This window comes from Numida meleagris, chromosome 3 (assembly GCF_002078875.1).
Source record: "Numida meleagris isolate 19003 breed g44 Domestic line chromosome 3, NumMel1.0, whole genome shotgun sequence".
Classification (NCBI taxonomy): domain Eukaryota; kingdom Metazoa; phylum Chordata; class Aves; order Galliformes; family Numididae; genus Numida; species Numida meleagris.
Window position 1 is genome coordinate 16,280,342 of NC_034411.1, and position 20,109 is coordinate 16,300,450.

At 47.7% G+C, this 20,109-nt stretch overlaps 3 protein-coding genes across 5 annotated transcripts; 2 read left to right on the forward strand and 1 right to left on the reverse strand.

The window, feature by feature from the left end:
* Positions 1,403-10,120, forward strand: GALM (galactose mutarotase). The gene is made up of 8 exons (XM_021391107.1): positions 1,403-1,716; positions 2,292-2,446; positions 3,352-3,558; positions 4,982-5,063; positions 6,590-6,731; positions 6,805-6,979; positions 7,138-7,246; positions 9,919-10,120. Exons 1-7 carry the CDS (start codon positions 1,521-1,523, stop codon positions 7,213-7,215), a joined length of 1,035 nt encoding a protein of 344 aa, XP_021246782.1. The 5' UTR covers positions 1,403-1,520; the 3' UTR covers positions 7,216-7,246; positions 9,919-10,120.
* Positions 9,643-16,122, reverse strand: LOC110395974 (serine/arginine-rich splicing factor 7). Its single transcript, XM_021391109.1, has 9 exons — positions 15,962-16,122; positions 15,503-15,683; positions 15,178-15,354; positions 14,220-14,294; positions 14,027-14,128; positions 13,722-13,775; positions 11,494-11,538; positions 10,825-10,860; positions 9,643-9,956 (listed from the first exon to the last, which is right to left on the reverse strand). The coding sequence occupies exons 1-9, from the start codon at positions 15,987-15,989 to the stop codon at positions 9,902-9,904; spliced, it is 753 nt and encodes a 250-aa protein (XP_021246784.1). The 5' UTR covers positions 15,990-16,122; the 3' UTR covers positions 9,643-9,901.
* GEMIN6 (gem nuclear organelle associated protein 6) lies at positions 15,724-20,093 on the forward strand. 3 transcript variants are annotated; one of them, XM_021391110.1, is made up of 3 exons: positions 15,724-15,902; positions 17,385-17,530; positions 19,472-20,093. In XM_021391110.1, exons 1-3 carry the CDS (start codon positions 15,807-15,809, stop codon positions 19,845-19,847), a joined length of 618 nt encoding a protein of 205 aa, XP_021246785.1. In that variant the 5' UTR covers positions 15,724-15,806; the 3' UTR covers positions 19,848-20,093. The 3 variants fall into 3 exon arrangements, with proteins under 3 accessions (XP_021246785.1, XP_021246787.1, XP_021246786.1); XM_021391112.1 differs by lacking the exon at positions 15,724-15,902 and adding an exon at positions 16,137-16,217; XM_021391111.1 differs by lacking the exon at positions 15,724-15,902 and adding an exon at positions 16,271-17,120.

The window sequence follows — 20,109 nt, forward strand, 5'->3', positions numbered from 1 at the left end:
AGCTCTCCTTTGCTACTGACATCCTTTGCCCACATTAGAGAAGCTGGACCATGCACATAGCCTGCCTTCATATCATACCTTTGTCAGCCTGCAGGGCCGCTTACAGTGATGGAGCTGATAAATCATGGAATAGCGTAATCATCTAGGATGGAAGAGATTTCAGGATCACCAAGGCTTATCATTGACGTGATCCAACAAGTCCCATCACTAAACCACTTCCCTCAGCAGTATATCCACTTGTCTCTTAACTATCACTATACCACCAAATCCTTGGTGCTCACCAACATTTGGGCATTTGTTGGGTTGCAAAAGGCTGGTGTGATACCATGATGACAGTGAGGGGAAATAGAAGAAAACAGACGATGTGCTGCCCAGCTGGTTGCAAGAGCCACAAGGCAGAGGGGTAGCTTTCTTGGTCACCTTTGCTGCAAGAGAGAGGTGAACCGAAAGCCTAGGAGATGTGGAACAACTTGTTGTGAATGCTCACCAGATGTGGAATTGCCCAGCTGCCACCCTCGGGCATGTTCAGGCCCGGTGCTGCATTTTTCTTAATGGAAGCAAGAGGGGAAAAATGAAAGGATCTTATATTTGACCCTCACTGTAAGCAAAACTCTGTGCAGCAATGAAACAAACTTTTTCTATAAAAAAAGAGGGACCAAAAAGAAGATCTACTGTAGCTGCCTACATCCCCATCTGCCAGAGGCAAGCAGGATACAAGCACAGGACATCCGTGAGCAATCCTGCAGGCATCAAAGCCAGGCTCTTGGAATTGCCTCGCTCAAACACTGCAGACTTCACTTCTGCACTCCATTACTCTTTCATGTAAAATGTGACCTTGTGCAGGCTGGTGTCTCTTCTGGTTTACCCACCAGCTTGAAAATCTGGTGCAGGGCTCATGAGCAGATTTGTATGTGGTACCACTCTTGCACCTGCATGGTCTCAGATGTTGCAGCCGTAAGCGTGCGGGAGGAAGCACCTGAACACAGCCGCCTGTGCTTTACTGCAGGCACAAAGGCAGCACTGGCAAAGCACAGGTTGCACAACCGCCCCACGGAGGCTTTTTTTCTGGGGCAGTTTGGAAGCTGTGTGCTGTCTTGCCTGGAGGGAAGCACTTGTTAGAGATAAATGTTTAGAGACTGATTCCCCCCCCCAAAAAAAATTCTGAAAACAGGTGCCCAGAAGAATGTGAACACATATTGCTTTCATATTCCTGGGGTTCTCCTGCATGCTGAGGTTGCTTGCCCAGGACAATGGGAAGCAGATATTTCAGAATGTAGTGTGTAATGGAGCCCAGGCCAGGGGCACGCACCTCCAAACACTCATTTTTCCCTCAGCATGCACCCAAGCCTGCCAGGCAGCAACTGCACGGTGTGACTCCTCCCAGCTCTGCCACGCTGGAGGCAATCATGTGATTTTTAGGACTCTGCTCTCCATAACCCTCTTTGCTCTGCTCCCCGCCACCCTCGCTTCCTCCCGGACTTCCTTCCCAGCAGCCGTGCAAGCACAGGGCTTGGGAAGAGATGGCAGAGGTGAAGAGAGAGATTTTCGGGCACATGCCCCTGGAGGACGGAGGAGGGGAGGTGGAGAAATTTGTGCTGCAGTCAGACAGCGTCAGAGTGGAAATCCTGTCCCTCGGGTGCATAATCGCCGCACTGGAGACAAGAGACAGGGCCAAGCAGTTTGCGGACATTGTCCTGGGCTTTGACATGCTAGAAGGTGGGTCTTAATCTGCTTCCTTCCAAAAAAAAAAAAAAAAAGAAAAGAAAAAGGAAAAGAAAGAAATCACATTACTCGCTTATTCCTACTCTGTGATCTGCTCCTGAAGGTACTCCCAGATAATAGGCTGTATAAATGCAAGTCCTGCTCCCTGTCCGGGGCTTAGCAGTGGACGTGAGGACACCAGTGGCCCCAGGTCACAACGTGCCCCTCTAACAGGTCTGCCTCACTGAGCTTTTCTACAGATTTGTAAACAGTGTAAGTCTCCCCCTGAGCTGTTTCAATCAGAGAACATAGAAACACAGAATCATTTGGTTGGCAAGCAACTTCAAGATCACTGAGTCCAACCATCAACCTGATTTACCGATGCTTAGCACTAAGCCCCAACTCTCAGTGCCACATCCACATGTACACTACTGGCCAGCTGTGTGCCCTGAGGTACACCAGGACTGCAGCCCCTTGCATAGTGCTGGGAGGAAGCTGAGAGGGAAATATCTGAGCCCACAAGCACTCCTGGAGACTGCCTATCCTGCCCTGGTCCTTCCACATAACAGTACACTGCTTTCTCCATGCAGGTTACACAAGGAAGCACCCCTTCTTTGGAGCTGTGGTAGGCCGTGTTGCCAACAGGATTGCCAAAGGGAAGTTCACCATGGATGGAAAAGAGTATCAGCTATTCCTTAATAACGGGCCCAACTCACTGCACGGAGGAGCCAGGGGCTTCGACAAGGTGAATGGTGGGCTGGTGGGTCCCGTGGCTTTCAGCACGCAGCATCCAGGGTCGTAGCAAAGAGATATGATGACTTCCCTTCTGACTCTGCAGGACCTTCTGGTGGTTACTGAGTTGGATCAGCTCCCTGAAAGTGCTGCACATGCAGGAATGTGAACTGTACTTGGTGCAGGAGCACGTAGCAGGAGCCGCTCCACAGCGTGGTTATCATATTTGGCAACCTTAGTTCCTGTGCTGAATGAAAATGTTGCATTTTGACAAGTCCCCTCCAGCTGTGATCGCTGCACAAGTCATGAAAGCAGTCATTCCAGAGGCGTGATCCAGTACCTGCCTCTAGATCTGGTCTTCTTTGGTTAGAAGTAACTACCCCTTAGCTGCAAATCTCCAAAGACTCAGTGCCATACATCAGGTACCACTTAACCTAGCGCAGTTTATATTTACATCGCTACCAGTGCCCTAGAAGCCAGCCCTCAGTTAGCCCAGGGAAGGCAGTGGCCTGATGAGCTGATGTTGCCCACCAAAAGATCCACAGGAGGCGGAATAGATCCAGCTGCAAAGCAAAAGTCAATCACAGCCCAGACCCTCTGAGGCATGGAGTAACAGAGCTCCAGAACAGACCCCCCACCAGAGCAGACTGCCTCCTTTCTTCAGTCACTCATGGAAAAGCCTGTTTTCCTTGGTCACCAGGCAGGCTAGTGTTCATGTTTTCTACCACTTCCCTCTTTTTTTTCTTTTTTTCCCCACAAGGATATGTTGTTGTTTTTTTTTTTTAACTTCCCTAGGAGAAAGAGCAGAGATGATGATCGGCAGAAACCTTTGTTTCAGTGGCCCTTTTGTCCCCATGTACACCCCAGCCTGGGGAAGGAGAGAGGGGCACTACCCTTCCTAATGCATTGTCCTTGCAGGTTCTCTGGAGCCCCCAAGTGCTCCCAAATGGCGTCTGCTTCTACCGGCTCAGCCCTGATGGTGAGGAGGGCTACCCTGGTGAGCTGAAGGTCTGGGTCACCTACACGCTCAATGGCAGTGAGCTGGCTATCAACTATCGAGCCCAGACCAGCAAGAAGACGCCCATCAGCCTGACAAACCACGCATACTTCAACCTGGCAGGGCATGTAGGTATGGGGAGACCCAACCCCACAGAGGGGACTGTGCAAGGGTGAAGCAGCAGCCCAGGCACCCATGGGAAAGGGCTTTGCATGGGATTATTGGGACCAACATGGTGGCCTTAGCTGTCAGACCCTGCTGGCAGGAGAAGGGGTAAGGGAGGGTAGAACTGACTGCTTCAGCACATTCCCATCACCAAGCTTACAGAAGGAGTGTTTTCAGCTAAGGAGAAAAGGGAGCTCAGAAAGGTGGTGACTCGTGGGGTCAAAGCAATGAAGGGTGTCCCAGCCTATACGCTGCTACAGAACCTCATGGAGACCTCAAGTTAGGCTGCATTATCCCAGTGCTTTGTGAACACAGCCACCCAGTCATTAATATTACCCCTTCTTTTGTTTGCATCTGGGTAGTTTTGCTCTCTCCTGGTAGTGGACCCTTGGAAAGATTACACAGGAGGTGCAGAATTGGCATCTCCTAGTGACGGACTGGTATTTCTTAGCTGTCCTCTATGAACCCCTTTGAGACAACGAACTGAAACCCTCATCTGGAGGGTGCAGCTGAGGCCAGTCAGTGTAGCAGCTAAAGACCCAGGTCAGAATGGGAGGAGAAGCAACGTCACGGCAAAGGGATGTGACACGGCCAGAGTTGTACAGTGGAGCATCAGTGGGATGCAGACCACACCCACTAAAGTAAAGTTGTACTTTAGTCTCCTGCACCTTTGTATTTATTTCTTGGCTTGGAAGAAAAGGACCTAGGCTATTAAATATTGCTGGGCAGAGGGCACAGGGCAGGAAAGCATGTAACAGAGACCCGTGAAAGTGTTAGTGAGAAGCATTCCAGCTCTTCTCTGTGGGTCTGCTCATGCTATTGTCCTAAAAATGGCAGTGCAGTTGTTAGCTTACTCTCAGATTGTCTTCCCAGCCATACAGCAATATCAACACCTATGGAATGCAGCTCAGGCATATTTCCAGAGGAATGGGAGACCTTTGGGCATGAAACTGCTGCTCAGATTAGACAGTAACATGCAGGTTCAGCTTTGACTTTGTTCCTCTTCCTGCCCAGCAAGTCCCTTGCCAGCATCCCTGAGGCTGCCAGGGAGGAAGACATGCACAAGACATGAGGCAGGAGCACAGGCTGCACTTCCCACAATGCTTGCTTCCTTCCCTTTTTTTGCATGCTGCTATATGCTAGCACATTTAGGTTAGCCATCTGGCAGTGTGTTGGTGCTTGGCAAGGTGCAAGTTCAGGCTGATAGTCCCATGCAGGAGGTCCCACACAGCCTTTCACCTGTGCTGGCAACTTGTTCTCTGGTGAGGACAAGGTGGGAGGATGCCCAGGAGGTCCCCCAGGCACTACCAGATCAGCTGCAGCATCACCACACCCGGGTGTTTGAAGACCCCTGCAGGAATCCCAGCATTTCCCTTCCTCCCACAGGGCTCACCTGACATCTATGACCATGAGATTTCCATTGAAGCTGATTCCTACCTGCCTGTGGATGACACCAAGATACCAACTGGTGGGTGGCACGTAGTGGAAAGGGCTTCACAGACGGGGGTTTGTACAGAGTTTGGCTTTACCGTACTCCTATACTGGGATTTTCTATGGGGTAGCACGGTCTTACTTCCACAAATCATGTTTCCATAAGATCAGCCCATGCCCAAGCAGGCGCCCAGGATCCTGGCATTGCCCCTCCTGGACGAGCTGAGCCATCTCATCCATCTCCACAAAGGGGCAGGCAGCTAGCACTGCTGGCTAGGAGCCTGAGCGCACAAACCCAGCACTTTTCTTTCCTGTCTTTAACGTTCAGAAATAGGAAAGCCTGTGAAGGAAGACAGCACATTTTGCATGCTAAGCAGGTTAATTCAATGAGGGTGACCTTGCAGTTTTCTCCGGCCTCAGAGCAGAGAAGCAGGCTGGCAGCTTCTTGTACTCCATCTTGATTTAGGCGTAGAAAGGAGAAAACAGCGCGTCCTAGGCTTTTTTGGCTTTTTTTTTTGTTGGCTTGTTTTCCCACCACTGTTTCTCCCCAGGAAAGATCCTGCCTCCAAGTTAAACAATCCAAGCAAGCTGAGGCAGAGTGTGCGTTCCTGGTGCCTGCTCTAGCACCCTCTTGTTGTGCTGTGTAAGCAGCCTCACTGAGTTGCAGCAAGAGCCAACCTCACTGCAGAACAGATCTCACACCAGGTTTTATGGAGGAGGAGGTTGCTTTTAGGAATTAGAAGTATTATTTCACAGAAAGGAAAAAAGAAGAAACATCTGACTTCACGACAGAGAGGGAAAGAAGCTTAAAAAAATAAAGCAAACAAGAAAGTTTTTTAGCTCAATCGTCTGCTAGAAGTAAATAGTGTTATGCCTGTGTTTACCACTGTGCATGCATGCACCAGCTTGCACCTGGAGGAGCGGGGCTCCAAGTCGCAGCAGCTTTTGCTCAGCCTGGTGTGTTGTTAAGCTGGGGAGAACACTCAGTGCTGTAGCAAACCTGCTGCCCTGTTTCTCCCTGCTGCTTCCGTGGCAGAGCTGTTTCCACCAGGGCACTGGCAGGTTGGGTTCAACAGCAGTTGTTCTGGAGGTTTAGCAATTAATTTCTCTTTCGCATCTTAATTGCAGCCAGCTCTCTCCCCAGCTTCTCACAGCACCTGCTCAAAGCTTTACGTAACCATAGCCCTTGAGGCTGATAGATCTGCACATGGTTTTAGCCCCAGAGGCAAAGAGGAGATTCATACAGCTATTAAACACAGACTCCTCACATGCAACGGTGCTGTGTTTTACATAAGTGCCTAAATCAACGTGTTTTTTTTCTCAAGGTGTTTTTCTGCTCCACAGCTGTAAAAGCGCTCCTTTTAGATAGGCTCAAAAGCCACAGAAATGCGCTGCTTGTCACAGGGAGCCTGATGGTTCTCAGGGTTTGCAGAGCAGAACTGGTGCAGAGCTGCAGGGAGCAGAGGCTGAAGCTGTGGCGGTGCCTCAGCCTGGCACAGCAAAAGGCTTCTGGTGCACGGGGCACCGGGTGCAAGCACTGACGCTGCTGCTCTCCTGGCCTAGGGGAAGTGGCTGCTGTGCAGGGCACTGGCTTCGACCTCCGTCAGCCGGTGCAGCTGGGGAAGCACCTGAAGCAGTTCCAGCTGGACGGCTTCGATCACAACTTCTGCCTGCCGCTGGGGGGGGCTCGGCGCCTCGTGGCCAGGTAAGGCTGGGAGCCCTGAGGGTGCCCCGGGCCGCCAGCGCCCACTCGTCCACCCACGGCATTTTCTCCGCAGGGCTCACCACCCGCCCAGCGGCAGGACCATGGAGGTTCACACCACCCAGCCTGGCCTCCAGTTCTACACTGGGAACAACCTGGATGGCTCCCTGAAGGGCAAAGGCGCTGCCATCTACCCCAAGCACTCAGCTTTCTGCCTGGAAACCCAGAACTGGCCTGACGCTGTCAACAAGGTGAGCCGCTCAGGGCCTGCGGCTTCTGGGTCCTTTTTTAGAGACGTGAGAAATGCCCAGGGTGGGGAGATGCCTTGGGGTGCTGCTCCAGGAAGGCTGCGGGGACACAGCCCTCCCTGGTGCCACCACACTCACCAGTGCCCACCGCCTCTCCACAGCCTCACTTCCCCAGCCCCCTGCTCCTGCCCGAGGAGGAATACAACCACACCACTTGGCTCTGCTTTGGCACTGCCTGAGAAGAGAGGCCAGCTCCTGCTGCAGGAAGGGGTAAGCATCTCCAGCAGGTTCCCTAGAAATCCCAGCAGGTGACAGACGTTGCTTTGGAGCTGCCCCCAAACCTGCCCAGAAGCTTTCTCCTTCCTCTCTACATTCTTTTCGCTTTAACTCCACTGCTGTCTGGTCTTTGCACTGCCCTCACCCTCTCCCCAGCCTCACCGCTGCACAACAGGTTTTGTTCCATGGAAAACTGCTTTGAAAACAGCATTCAGGGACACAGCCTGCCAGAGCTCAACCTACAGCAGGGGACTGATGAAGACATGGCTCAGCGGCCATTTGTGACAGCATCAGCTAGTCCCAAAACATCACTAGAAGCGCTGGCCGTTGCTTTACTTAGCCCTGTAGAATTGCCCTGTTAACCCAAGGGTGCCCTGCAGTCACATCTGACAGCAGCATCCCACTGACACACATACAGCTTTGTGGAGGGAAGCGGTGCTGGGATTCTGCTGGCTCACTGCCAGCTCCTCTGGCTTAACTTCTATTTTGAAGCCAACAGCAATAACTGCACAAGAGCATCTTCCACATGTTGCAGGAAGAAAGCAGAAGCCCTGAGGATGACTCGGGCCCAGAGAGGCAGCAGATACACCCTGACAGTGTACTCCTTTTTGGGCACTAGTTGCATGGGATTTGTTGCTGCCCCCTTCACACCTCCGCAGCGCTGGCTGTCCTTCGCATCAGGCCACAGCAGCCAGCAAAGCTGCCCCACGGCACAGCCCTGTCTTCTCACACGGGGATCCGTCTTCCACGGTGTCTCCGGGTACTGAAAAACAGGTACCAGTACAGCTGTCGTGTCAGTCTGCAGGTTTATTGGGGAGTAGGTTTACCTCACGAGTACAGAAGAGAAAAAAGCCGATCAAATTCCCGAGCAGCAGCATACACGTGCTTCTCACCAGGTATGCTATGAACTGGGCAGGCAATACACAACCAACAGGCATTCCAAGCACAAGTCACAGGCTTCAGGTATTTCTGTCAAATCATTCCAGGGCAGTATTTGTATCACCCCACCGCTCCTCCCATAGAATGTTATCAATATTGCTAGAATATAGATCACTGCACCCAGCCAATGACACACTAGGTCCCACTGCTAAGCACCACAGCGGTATCCACGCAGACACCCAGCACATCGGGATGACAGACAGAGGCCAAAGACTGCCGCAGTGTGACAGCGTGTTCAGCACCTGCGCTATTCACGCAAAGTGCCACAAACTTGTTATTAACAGGAAACCAGATGATAACCCCCATGAATTACCAAAGGAGTGCCTGAAGTTAACTTTGTCACTTCCTTGCGTTTAAGCAGCTCTGTTACGGTACACACAACGAAGGCAACCTACCATTAGAGACCTCAGAAGCCTGAACAGGACCCACTTTCCATTTCTGTGCTTTAGGTAGAGATATTTTTTTTAGTTCTCCACTTTCCTTTGCCGCCAAAACTGCCATTTGTTTCTGGTGGATCTCCCTTCGTCGTACAAAAACTAAATGAATAAAATATAAGTCAGCTTTTTTCCCCTCCAACTGTTTGTTTGCTCCGTCTAACGTTGTTTCCAGTCGTTTGCTGTGATCTGTGTCAACAAAGTGCCTTATCATGCAGTTCTTGACTACGGAATGAGGACAAGTACAGAGCGAGAGACCTATATACAAATCATTAAACCTGCAGGTGTGCAGATGCTGCAAGAAATTAGCTTAATTAACACAATCGTCTCCAGGATTTGGGCTGCTTTAAGACCATACCCATTCTGTGCAGCAGGTTTGAATTCCTGAGGTCAGCTGTGACAATCTTTCACTTGAGGAGGAAAGTTAGAGCCAAGGGCAGAAAGCCTCCTAACGCTGTTTTTGGTCCCCCAAACACATGCTCGCAAGCTCCTCCAGCAAGCAGGTCGGACAGCCTTCCATCTTCCTCCAGAGAAGGAAAACATGCTCTGAGACACTTAAGTTTTCCTTATACTAGTAGATGAAATAACTAAAACCGCAACAAGTCAAAGTGCTCAAGTTATCATTGCTGTAAGTTTCGGTGTTTCTGCAGATGTTATTCACTTAAAGCGTTCTGAACAAAAGCTCACTGTTAGATTTTCAGAATCTCATATTACAGCTGCTTGAGTGCCAGAATAAGCACCGCACAATAATTAGATCAGTGAGAAAAATGAATGCCCATTAAAGGCATAAAGGAATGAAAAAAGCACACGCAAATTTTTAACCATCTGCAGAGATTAAGTTCCATTTTAAAAGAAAGCAGAAACCAACCCTTTCCTCAAAGATGATCCAACAGTAAGTGTGAAGTGACTCGTTTGAGAAGAGGCCACTGTTAATCATTCCCTCTTTAGACATCACCCATGGCACACAGCTAAAATTACCCACACCTTAACAGAAGCAGCAGGGTTACTACAGAGAAGTTTTAGTTAAAAATACACATTTTATTTCAATGTGCCAATAAAAAAGTCCCACATTTTCATATCACAGGAAGTTAATTCATACAATAAAAAGAGACCTGTGCTAGTCTATTGGTGCGACTAACTCAGAAGACCCAGATCATGCCAAATTTTAGTTGATATACTCTTCTATCTACATTCTTACATTTACAAAGACACCACAAAATCCCTTATAATAATGTAAGCAAAATAACTTTCTTCCTAAAAGGTTAAATTCATAACTTTAATCCATTCTTTCAGGGCTTGCGCTTCTTTGAGGGCTTCCTGATGGTGAACGACTGAAAGGAAAAGAACCTGCAGTTACCATTTCAGTAGCGGGCTGGGATTCGCAAACATGGCAAAAAGACCAGGACGCCTGGACTACTCCAGAACCCTTCAGGCACTGTGTGTTTTGTCTTTTTTTTTCCCTAATTAAAATAACCAATTACTACTGACAAAATAAGTAGGCTAATGATGAGGCAATGCATTTATTTTTTTACTTCCACCTTTTTCACATTTCTCTACTGTTATCTTCACATTGCAATTTAAATGAGATCATTGTGAAGTTATCTGAATTGTACAACTTGATAGGGGCTTCCACAGAACGCAAGATACATTGTTACATAGCAAGATCCCCAATCCTGTTACAATGGAGCTTTAAAAAGAACTATTGTCTTTTTAAAAAGCTGCCTTAGAAGTCCTAAATTATGTAAAAATAATTTAAAAATATAACTGCCTATTCTGTCATTACATATATGTCCACAGACAGAATTATTTACCAGCATTTTGGGGGGAGGAAAAAAAAACAATTAGCAACAGCAGTAAAATCAACAGGTTCAATCTGCAGCTTTTAATGAGAATCAGAGCTGCATTTCACATTTATTCTGTTTCAAGCTCACTAGCAGAAGCTCTCTGTGCAGTAAAGAACTAGCAAACTCCTAGTTAACCCAGGAGCAGCCAAAGACAAGGCATCTAACCAACACACTGAGGAACTACTGATTATCACATATATATTATCACACAGCAAACCGCAATCACGTTATCTCTCAGAGAAATACCTTCCCAGTATTTTCCTACAAGCAGCAGTCATGCTCCTCAGCAGATAGCACTGCAGATACTAAAAAGCCAGTTTTACAAAGTGCATTACTGGCAGGGAGACCAACATACCTTCTCTTTGGAGATGGTGATCGGGACTTGGACCGACTGTCAAAAGAGAACACAAGCACTGTAGTATAAAATTAAAATACACACACGTGCACATATGCAAACAAAACAACCAACAAACATAAAAAGCAGCACAACAGCATAGCAATGGAATTATTGTGGGATTACAGATAGACGCTCTTGAAGATGACCAAGTGTTCAAATCAGCTTTCACACTGGGAGGGAGGATTCTCCATTCATTTAATGTGGAGACTACATTTACGCAACCCTCTTCAGCAACTAAAACAGGGAAACAAGGGGTAGTACTGAGGTGAGGCTTGGAGGAAAAAAAAAAAAAGCAATCATAGATTCCTTCAAGTGCTTTTCCGGCAGCGTTAGTAGAACTTTTTATCTGATGGCTGGGAGGATAAAACAGAGATGAGCATAAAACAAACAAGAAAACACTACGGTGCTAGAAACTGCCAAGAGCTACTAGAAAACAAAAAGATGGATAAAGAACATATCCCAGACTCCTGCAGAGGAAGTTTTATAATCACAGGCATATCTGAAATGGATTTACTGGGTACTCATGTTTGGGGGATTTTTTTCCTAAAGGACTAGAGGCTTTGTTAATCACAAAAAAACAACACCAAATTCCAGATGCCACTGCAGGCTTCGTCTCTGTATGCTCACCTCTTAGCCGGAGAGCCAGATTTAGATCTGCCGTGAGACCTAGACCTACAACAAGAAGAAAAAACAGCTCAGCAAGAAAGCCCATGCCGTGTATATCACCATATTTGAGACAGCAAGATTCACACTAAATATGTAAGAACCATAATGTTGAGAACAGACAGAACGCTGGAAACTCTTGGGGCTTTTCCTAACTTTCACAAGAAAGATTTCAGACGGATGCTGTACACGTTACTCTGGACTTTGGTCCCAGGCTGATAACTTGTGTATGCTGATGCACGTGGCAGGTGTACACGAACCACCCGAGTTCAGATCAGTATCTTCACACAGCTCATGAAATGCCACGCTTTAAACTTGCAAGTGTTATTAGCCTAGAGCAACACCTACCACTACAGCTGAAACTAGCTGCAGGCAGCATGCTCCTACAAATGTCTTCTTTTCAGTGCACTTCATCTTTTATATGCACTTGACAAAAATATTCTTTTAGATCTGTCAAATTTAAGCATTGGGAAAAGACTGTAAAAAACATCAGCCTTTTTGAGATAAAACTGCTGCACCAGAACACTAATATCACTTACAAGAAGAACTGAAATTTGTAGGTTCCCAAAGGAAGTGTTCTACTTTCCACACCCATGGCTTTCCATAACTGCTTCCAGATGTATGCTTTGATGCTGTCAGTCCAGCAAACATCATGTAATACCTTTTCAGTCTTTCTTCCCTATGAAAGAAGAGCCTGTCTCTGTGTGTTTTGCATTCCTTTGATTCTTCAAGAAAGAAACTGTCTTTCAACCACCTGACGTGTAAATTTAACAATGACTTCATTATAAATTAAACACCAAAATTTTGCTGTTTCTCCGTACTTCTGTGTATGAAATTTCCTCCACCTCAAACGCTAAATTACTAAGAAATGTGTCACAATACAGAGTTTGAACAGCATCCTTTACACCGCAGAAAACAATCCTGGTACTAAGAAAAGAAAATAATGGTATAGCATCGAGAAATTTTTCCTCTCAAGAGCCCACTGACCTCAGCTATTTTCTGCTCATCGTACCCAGTGAACAGTGATGAGCCACAGTTAAGTCACGTTGCAACAACTGGTATTAAGATTCAATAGATTTTAGCAAGAGAGAGAGAAAAAGTGCATGTGATCAATGCAAGCATCGCTCTGCTACCTCAGGCAAATTCCCTTCTATTCTCACTAGGTTCTGAACCCTTTGTGTGACTTTCCGTTCCTAGCTAAGCCATCTTCTGGTCTTCCTCTCTCCATTCCCTAGGAATTCCTGTTACAGCTCCCTGCTCCACTCCTCAGAAAAGCCTCTACCACCACCTTTCAGTAATGAACTTTTTATCCTCAGCTGTGGATTTTTCCCATTTACTTCCTTCAGCTGAAGATTCCTTTCTTTGTTTTTTCACCACTGCCTACTATGTTACTCATGCCCGAGAGCAGTCACTGAAGCAGAACAGCAGCCCAAGGAATAGACTGGGCAAAGAGTAGTCTCCACTGAACGACAGTAACTTCAGTTTCCTCTTTTTCTCCTATGGCGGATACCTGAAGACATCCAGTTCACCTATGCCAGTCACATTCCTGACATGCTCTCAAGAAACACGTGCTACGATCACTTAGTGTGGAAGCAATAAACCAAAACATTTAGAATTAATGGTGTTTCTTTCAAATCTGTTATCATTCTAAAGGTACACCGGATGGCACAAAATAACTTGGCGTAGTGTTTATCACACATTTAGTTCAGCTACTGCAAAGTGACACTTGTGAGTAAACAGACAAGTACTCAAGACAGCTGGAAACAGCCGTAACAGCACTATAAAGTCCTTCAGTGCTTTCCTGGTTACATGCATTACGTACACGCGATCAGATGGGCACCCTAATTTCTGACAAGTAACTGGAAGAATTCAGAGTTTCCTATGTGCTACCCAAAGCAAAAGCAAAAAAAAAGATCAGCTAAATTCTAGATGTTTGCTATGTTAGACAACTAATAATGCAAACTAATCAAAACAGTACTTCTGATCACCATAAGGACCCAGATATTGCCAGCAAACTAAACAGACCAAACAAGAGAAAGTACAGCCTGCTGCACTAGTCAGTATAAGCTTCAGAACCCTGAGTTCCTAGAGGGGACACTTGCTTTTTCCTAAAAATTTTAACATCTGCCAGAAAACCTCGACAGCCTCAACTAACTTTACTATGTAACGCTCAGCTACTGCAGAGCTCTTACCTGCTTCGGGGCCATGTAACAGACCTGGATCTCGACCTTGATCTTGATCTCGACCTAAAATGAAAAATACAATCAAAGACTGTTACAGCACTACATTATATCTATACACTGAAACACAAATCCTGCATGATCGTTTGGCATTTTAGACATCAAAATTCAACATGGGATATGCAGCTCCCTAAGGTCTCAAAAACTAACAAGATTACTAGAACTTTAACTAGAATTATCAGGCTAAGAATACTTCTGAAAGTTTCTGAAATAGCAACAACAACAAAACTAAAAGCTTCTAAGAAAATATTAATTACCTTGATCTCTTCAAGGAACCCGATCGGGACCGGCGGGGAGACACAGATCTAGACCTACGAGGTGAAACCGACCGTGATCTACGATAGGAAGCAGACCTGGACCTGCAGAAAAGAAAAAAAAGAAGTTGTTCAATTGCAAAAACAGTTCTGAGCCAAACAAAGAAGAAAGAAGAAGAGGCAAATGTAAGCACACCTCCTACCACGACTTCGACTGCGTGACCGAGAATACCTTCTTCCTCGGGACCTGGAGCGGGATCGAGACCGGGACCTGGTTTTAGGTTAGAGAAAACACGTATCAGAAAACAGCCTCAGCCATCACTGCACGAGAGGCCCTGCTGAAGTCAAAACTTTCAGACAACTAAATAACTAGCATCTGTCAGTTGGAAAAAATGCCTGGGCCTACTTGTCTTGAGCATTTTTACTACCTAGAAAAATGTTAAAAGCTGAATTACATTGCAGAATTACATTAGAATAAAAAAATACTGTAATGCGTATTTAAAATAAACCTTGCAAGTTTGCAGGTCGACCCTCTTTGGCCCAAGGTCTAGCAGATCTAGACGATCTAGAAGTATCTATAGCCGATCGCTGCATCTAGGTGTTCTCTTCAATCTAACGACGATCAAACTGACAGCCCAATGAGCCAGGGTGAGGCTTGATTGACGCAAGAAGATTTTTCTAGCTGGGAATGTGGTCAATCTGGTGTTCCTCTTTCTAAACCGGAGGGGGGGGCCCCAATTGAAAGCCAAATTTACTGTTACGGCGGTCACCGTCTCAAATTTTCTGCCCTTAAAGAATAAGGTGGAGCTAGGTGGAGATGGCTCGAGGGGATCTGGCCTCTTATGCTGATCACCTCAAGGTCTAGGAGGATCTTAAGTGTCGGATTTGCAAGGCGCCTCAGCATGAAATCTTAAGGCTCGTGACATTCTGAATCAAGGCGACTGACTCAAACGAAGAAACCTGAAAGGTTTTGACCAGGTTGATTATTAAGATAGCAACATTCGATAGAAATAGCAACATATTGTAATATACACCTATACATTTATTCTAGAGTTAAAGTTTAAAGAAAACTGGTGTAACATTCTGTTCGTTGCTAAGAAGCTCTACACAAAGTGAACCGGCGAAGCAACCCCGCCGCTCCATCCCACCCGTACCTGCTCCTCCTCCGGCGGCTGTAGCGATGGCAGTCATAGGCATAGTGGCCTTTCTCACCACACTCGTAGCATCTGTCGTTGGGGTCGAAGGGGCGCCGCGCAGGAGGCCTGTCGTAACGGGAGCGACGGGGCATGCCCGTCGACACTTCCACTCGAACCCTGGAGCCACAGATCACCCTGCAACAAGTCCACGATTCCCCCGAGTTAACCGCTGCTGTTTATGGCAGAACTATGAAAAGGAGAAGAACCAGCGACAAAATCCCGATTCTCTCTCCAGTCTAAAAAACGACGGTAGCTCCCGCCAACACCTGGAATGCTCACGTACTTCCCATCGAGTCCACGGACAGCATCTTCAGCATCCCTCGGGTCTTCGAACTCCACGAAGGCGAACCCCGGCGGGTTCCTGGCGATCCACACGGTTCTCAGCGGCCCGTAGTAGCTGAAGGCTCTCTCCAGCTCGCCTTTGCCCGCGCCCGTGCCCAGGTTCCCCACGTACACCTTGGTCTCTGCGGGGCGAAGCGCGGATCAGGGCCGGGGCCGCCATCTTGTCCGCGCCGCCCGCTCCCTCCCGCCCTCAGCACGGCGGCGGCACGCGCTGCCTCCCCCCTTCCCCCGGCCGCTGACGCAAAATGGCGGCGGCAACGGCGGCCGCCTCGCCTCGCCTCTCCTCGCCTACTCTCTCTCCCTCCTTCCTTCCTCGCTCGCCGGCGGCTCGGCTCTCCTCGGTAACTTCCCCCTCCCGCGGATCCCCGCCGCTGCGTTTCCCTCTGCCCCGGGAGCTCACCGCCTCCATAGCGGCCGTAACGCGACATCCCCACGGCTCCACCAAACCGCCGCTCCGCGCCGCGCACGCGCCAGCCGTCCTCTACCCTCTCCGCCCGCGGCCCTCAGGCGGCGCGCATGCGCGCGGGGCAGCGGCGGGTGCCTGAGGGCAGGGCGGGAAGCGGCGGTTGCTGTGGCGACGGCGGTTACGGCCGTTAACGCCTTGAGGGGTCGGAGCCCGGAGGCGGCGCTCGGCCTCGTGCTGCGGGCGTTCCTCGGTACTTAGTCCTTCAGGACAATTAAACTAGCAACAGTGAAACAAATTAAGAAACAAACAAAACCAATACAAAAAACAGCAGTGGCTGAAACTAAACGTTAACTAAAACTGGAGATGTTTGGGAGATTTTGCCCAGTAGCGACTGTGAAGAAAATCCAGTCTGATCCAGAAAGGCACCTCTTGGGACCCTATGTTAAAAACTGAAAGGACTAAAACGTGTAATACTTAGATACCTACATGTGAAAACACACTACATTCCTTCGCTGCTTTTCTCTCAAACAGGAGTTAGGATTTCCCACTGATGCTTGCTCTTACAGTGAGAACAACCGTATTTTCTGATTTCTGCTTTCTTAATAAATGGAGAGAAAGCAATAGTTAAGTAACCTAGCTTAACTCCTTCCTAAACAATTCCCACTGTCCTGTGGTTAGAAACTTCACAAGGAGAAACAAAACTTTCTTTCACAAGAAGAAAGAAAAAAACCTGTTTAAACTTGCAGAATAGCAAGTGTCTCCCTTGGAATTTTTTTTTTTTTCTGAAAGGATCACAACATCGTCGCGTTTGCACCTGTATCGCTTCATCCCCTAGGAGCTTTTTATTAAGCGATCTGAAAACAGAATTTTTCGAGGGCTAGGAAGGGCGGGGAGTTCCTCACGTTTGCAGCTGCACAGGAAAGCTTGCTAAGAAAACTCGCTGAAGGCAACTGAGAGCTTTGCAGGGAGCAAAGCTACCATGACCAGCACGCAGCACGCACGCACCGCGTGCATCTGCCCGCTTCTGTTCGCAGGCGGCCCAAGCTGTAGCCAGAGGCTTGCACGCCCGTAGCAGCGCCCCAGCAGGAGGGCAGGAAGCAGGACAGCGGCTGTACCAAGCGCTACGCCTCCTCGTTTTGCAGCTTGGCCTCACGTCTGTCATCCATAACTTTCGAGCGCCTAAGTAGAATCGCAAAACACTCCGGCTCCGAGCGGTCCTCAGGCTCCGCGCTTTCAAACGAGCCGCGCGGGGGGCGGGCTGGCGGCAGGAAGCGGCGGGGCCGGGGAGCTCGCGTGTTGCGGCGAATAGGGCTGAAAATGCACGGCGGACCCTTACTTGGAGGCAAACTCTGCTTTGAAGCGAAGGGCAAAGCGAGGGGATTCGATAATTCTGCTTGTTGATCTGGCTGTTTTCTAGGTTCAGGGTATAGCCGACATGAATGACTGGCAAAAGAAAAGCCCTCTAGACTGGGAGACCTATGTGAACAAAAGGGTGAAAGTTGCAGCAGACGAGAAAAATGAATACGAAGGATGGGTCTTAACAGTTGATCCAGTTTCTGCCAGGTAAGTATCAAAACTTTTGTTTTCCTCAAGCTAAGAGAGAACAAATTTTTCAGGAAAATAAGATCCCAAGACTGAAGCAAACTTACGTGGAGCAAAGCCTGCTTGTTGATGCTCTGCATCCTGTGTGTTTAGTTGGCAATGTCTAAGAGAAAAAGGTGCTGTAGTTTATGAGACCCAAATCCACATTAATTAGAGCACCTCTCCTATGAAGAAAGACTGAGGGAGCTGGGCTTGTTCAGCCTGGAAAAGAGAAGGCTCTGGGAAGATCTCACTGCGGCCTTCCATTGCTTGAGGGGAGCTTACAAGCAGGAGAGGGATAGTGACAGGAGAAGGGGAAATGGCTTTAAACTAAAAGAGGGGAGATTTAGGTTAAATATCGGGGAAATTTTTCACTTGAGAGGGCAGTGAGGCCCTGGCACAGCTGCCCAGAGAAGCTGTGGTGCCCCATCCCTGGAGGTGCTCCTGCCAGGTTGGATGGGGCCCTGCGCAGCCTGAGCTGGTGGGGGGCAGCCCTGCCCACGGCTAGGGTTTGGGGCTGAGTGGGCTTTAAGTTCCTTCCAGCCTAAGCCATCCTATGATTCTATAATTAATCTTATTCAATGGACTGATAAGTTTGGGGAATTAGTAGTATTTGAATTCATGCTGCCTTTACAGTGGATCTGGCATTATTACTTAAAGTGCTATTCCCTTGCTTAAGAGTGCCTTTAATAACATCAAGCCCTTCTCCATAAAGAGAGCAGGAAGATTCTTAAATGTGTTAGATATTTAACCTCTTATTCTCTGTCCAGAGTTCTCATGTCAGTGCCCTTCTTTCCCCTCCAGCAGACACCTATGAGGTGCCGTAGCTCCAGCAGAGAAAGCAGGGATAATCACAAGGGGCGTGAAGCAGAAAGTGGTAGCACAGGTCTCTAGCATCTCAAATGAGCAAGAAAACAGGTATCAGAGAACAGGCAGAAATTTGTCTCCTTGACACCAGGTCTTTCTTAGACTGGAAACAAAAGCATCCAGCTCATGATACGTTTCAGAAGAAACAGTTGTTTCAGCTACATAGTAGCTGTGATGTGCTGATCTCATGGAGGTGCTTGCCTTTTTAATAGGAAAGGTCTGTTAAGCTGTGAATGATTTGAGAGACGGCTCAGGCTAAAATCAAGGTGTATTTCAGTGGACATATCACAAAACGTCTCTCCACTCATGGTAGCAACAACATATTAATAAATGGCTGGCTTAGAATTCTGGAATTTTTCTTTCCATGAAAGGAAGAAAATGGTTTCTGATTCTCTTCTATGATATATGAGAAGGAGATTCTAGAAGTATAACAAGTCATTTTCCTGCCTGTATTTTAGGACTTCTGGAGTATGACTGCTCTTAGGAAAAGAACAGGAAACAGTCTTAAACAGCTGCACCATGAGCCTGTCCCTGCTGCAGTGCGTTCTTGCTGCAATACCTAAGCTATAGTAGTTAAGAAGCTAGCAGTACTCATTAAAATTATATTATTATTTGATCAATAATTAAATATTAATCATTAATAGGTTCTGATGTTACAGTGTTAGCTGTCACCATTGTATAATTAGCTTCCTAAGTGTTGACTATATGAAGGTACTGTTTCTGAGTTTTCAAAGTCTGAAGCAAAGGTGGGAATGCTGTCCATAAATATTAGATTCCCAGTCCAGACTCTGCTGCACATCTCTGCTTTATTTTCTTTTTCATTTTAATGTAACATTTTGCTTGCTGGCACCACGAGTAGTTTTAAATTCCAGGCCAGAAGCTACCCAAAGCCCCACAGTTACACCATTTTAAGGAATAGCTTATTTTTAAAAACACTGGGTACTCAGTATTGCCTGAACGCCTAGATTACACCAGGCCTTCTGAGCACTCATCTCCAAGGCTCTTGGGCTGTGTTTCTTGGTCTTCAGCTAAGCAACGTCCTTCTTTCCCTGACAGTGTCGTCCTTGCGAACTTCCCGGAGAACGAACCAGCGTCCATTTTAGTTGTGTTAGGCCATGCTGTCCAGGAGGTCGACATAATGCAAGATGCGGATGATGAAACGAAGGCACGGCTTTCCTGCATATTTGAGCCTGAGGAAAGTAAAGCTTACAGCCCAGAGGAGCTCGACAAGAGGAAGAATGACTTGAAGAACTGGCTGGAAACAAACCACATCCCCGTAACAGAGCAAGGCGAGTCGGGAAGAACGCTGTGCGTGGCAGGGGTGCTAACCATCGACCCGCCATACGGCCCCGAAGAGTGCAGCAGCTCCAACGAGATCATTCTGTCTCGGGTTCAAGGCTTGGTACAGAGCTACCTAGAAAAGCAGCAGTGATGTCTGCCTAAAGCAGCTGGGCCTGCCCGCCCCACCTCGGGAACCGCTGTGGGTGTCCGTATCCGCTCTACCCTGAAGTGCTGGGTATGGGTGCTTTTGTCTGATTTTCTGTACATTGGGACATTAGTACATTGACATTCTGTACAAAGGACTACAACGAGTGCTGTAAACAAAAAGCACAACGTGTGCACTATGATTTTTAGTTAAAAATGAAAGAAAACAAATGAATAACACGTTAAACTGCTGCGTCGCTGTAGTTTTT

Coding starts and splice junctions, on each gene's coding strand:
- GALM (XM_021391107.1), top strand. CDS start 1,521: ATGGCAGAGGTGAAGAGAGAGATTTTCGGGCACATGCCCCTGGAGGAC. Junction 5,064..6,589: donor TGACACCAAGATACCAACTG/GTGGGTGGCACG, acceptor CTCCTGGCCTAG/GGGAAGTGGCTGCTGTGCAG. Junction 6,980..7,137: donor GGCCTGACGCTGTCAACAAG/GTGAGCCGCTCA, acceptor GCCTCTCCACAG/CCTCACTTCCCCAGCCCCCT.
- GEMIN6 (XM_021391110.1), top strand. CDS start 15,807: ATGGCGGCGGCAACGGCGGCCGCCTCGCCTCGCCTCTCCTCGCCTACT. Junction 15,903..17,384: donor CGGCGGCTCGGCTCTCCTCG/GTAACTTCCCCC, acceptor GCTGTTTTCTAG/GTTCAGGGTATAGCCGACAT. Junction 17,531..19,471: donor GTTGATCCAGTTTCTGCCAG/GTAAGTATCAAA, acceptor TTTCCCTGACAG/TGTCGTCCTTGCGAACTTCC.
- LOC110395974 (XM_021391109.1), bottom strand. CDS start 15,989: ATGTCGCGTTACGGCCGCTATGGAGGCG. Junction 13,776..14,026: donor GGTTCCTTGAAGAGATCAAG/GTAATTAATATT, acceptor TTTTCATTTTAG/GTCGAGATCAAGATCAAGGT. Junction 9,957..10,824: donor TCACCATCTCCAAAGAGAAG/GTATGTTGGTCT, acceptor TTTTCCTTTCAG/TCGTTCACCATCAGGAAGCC.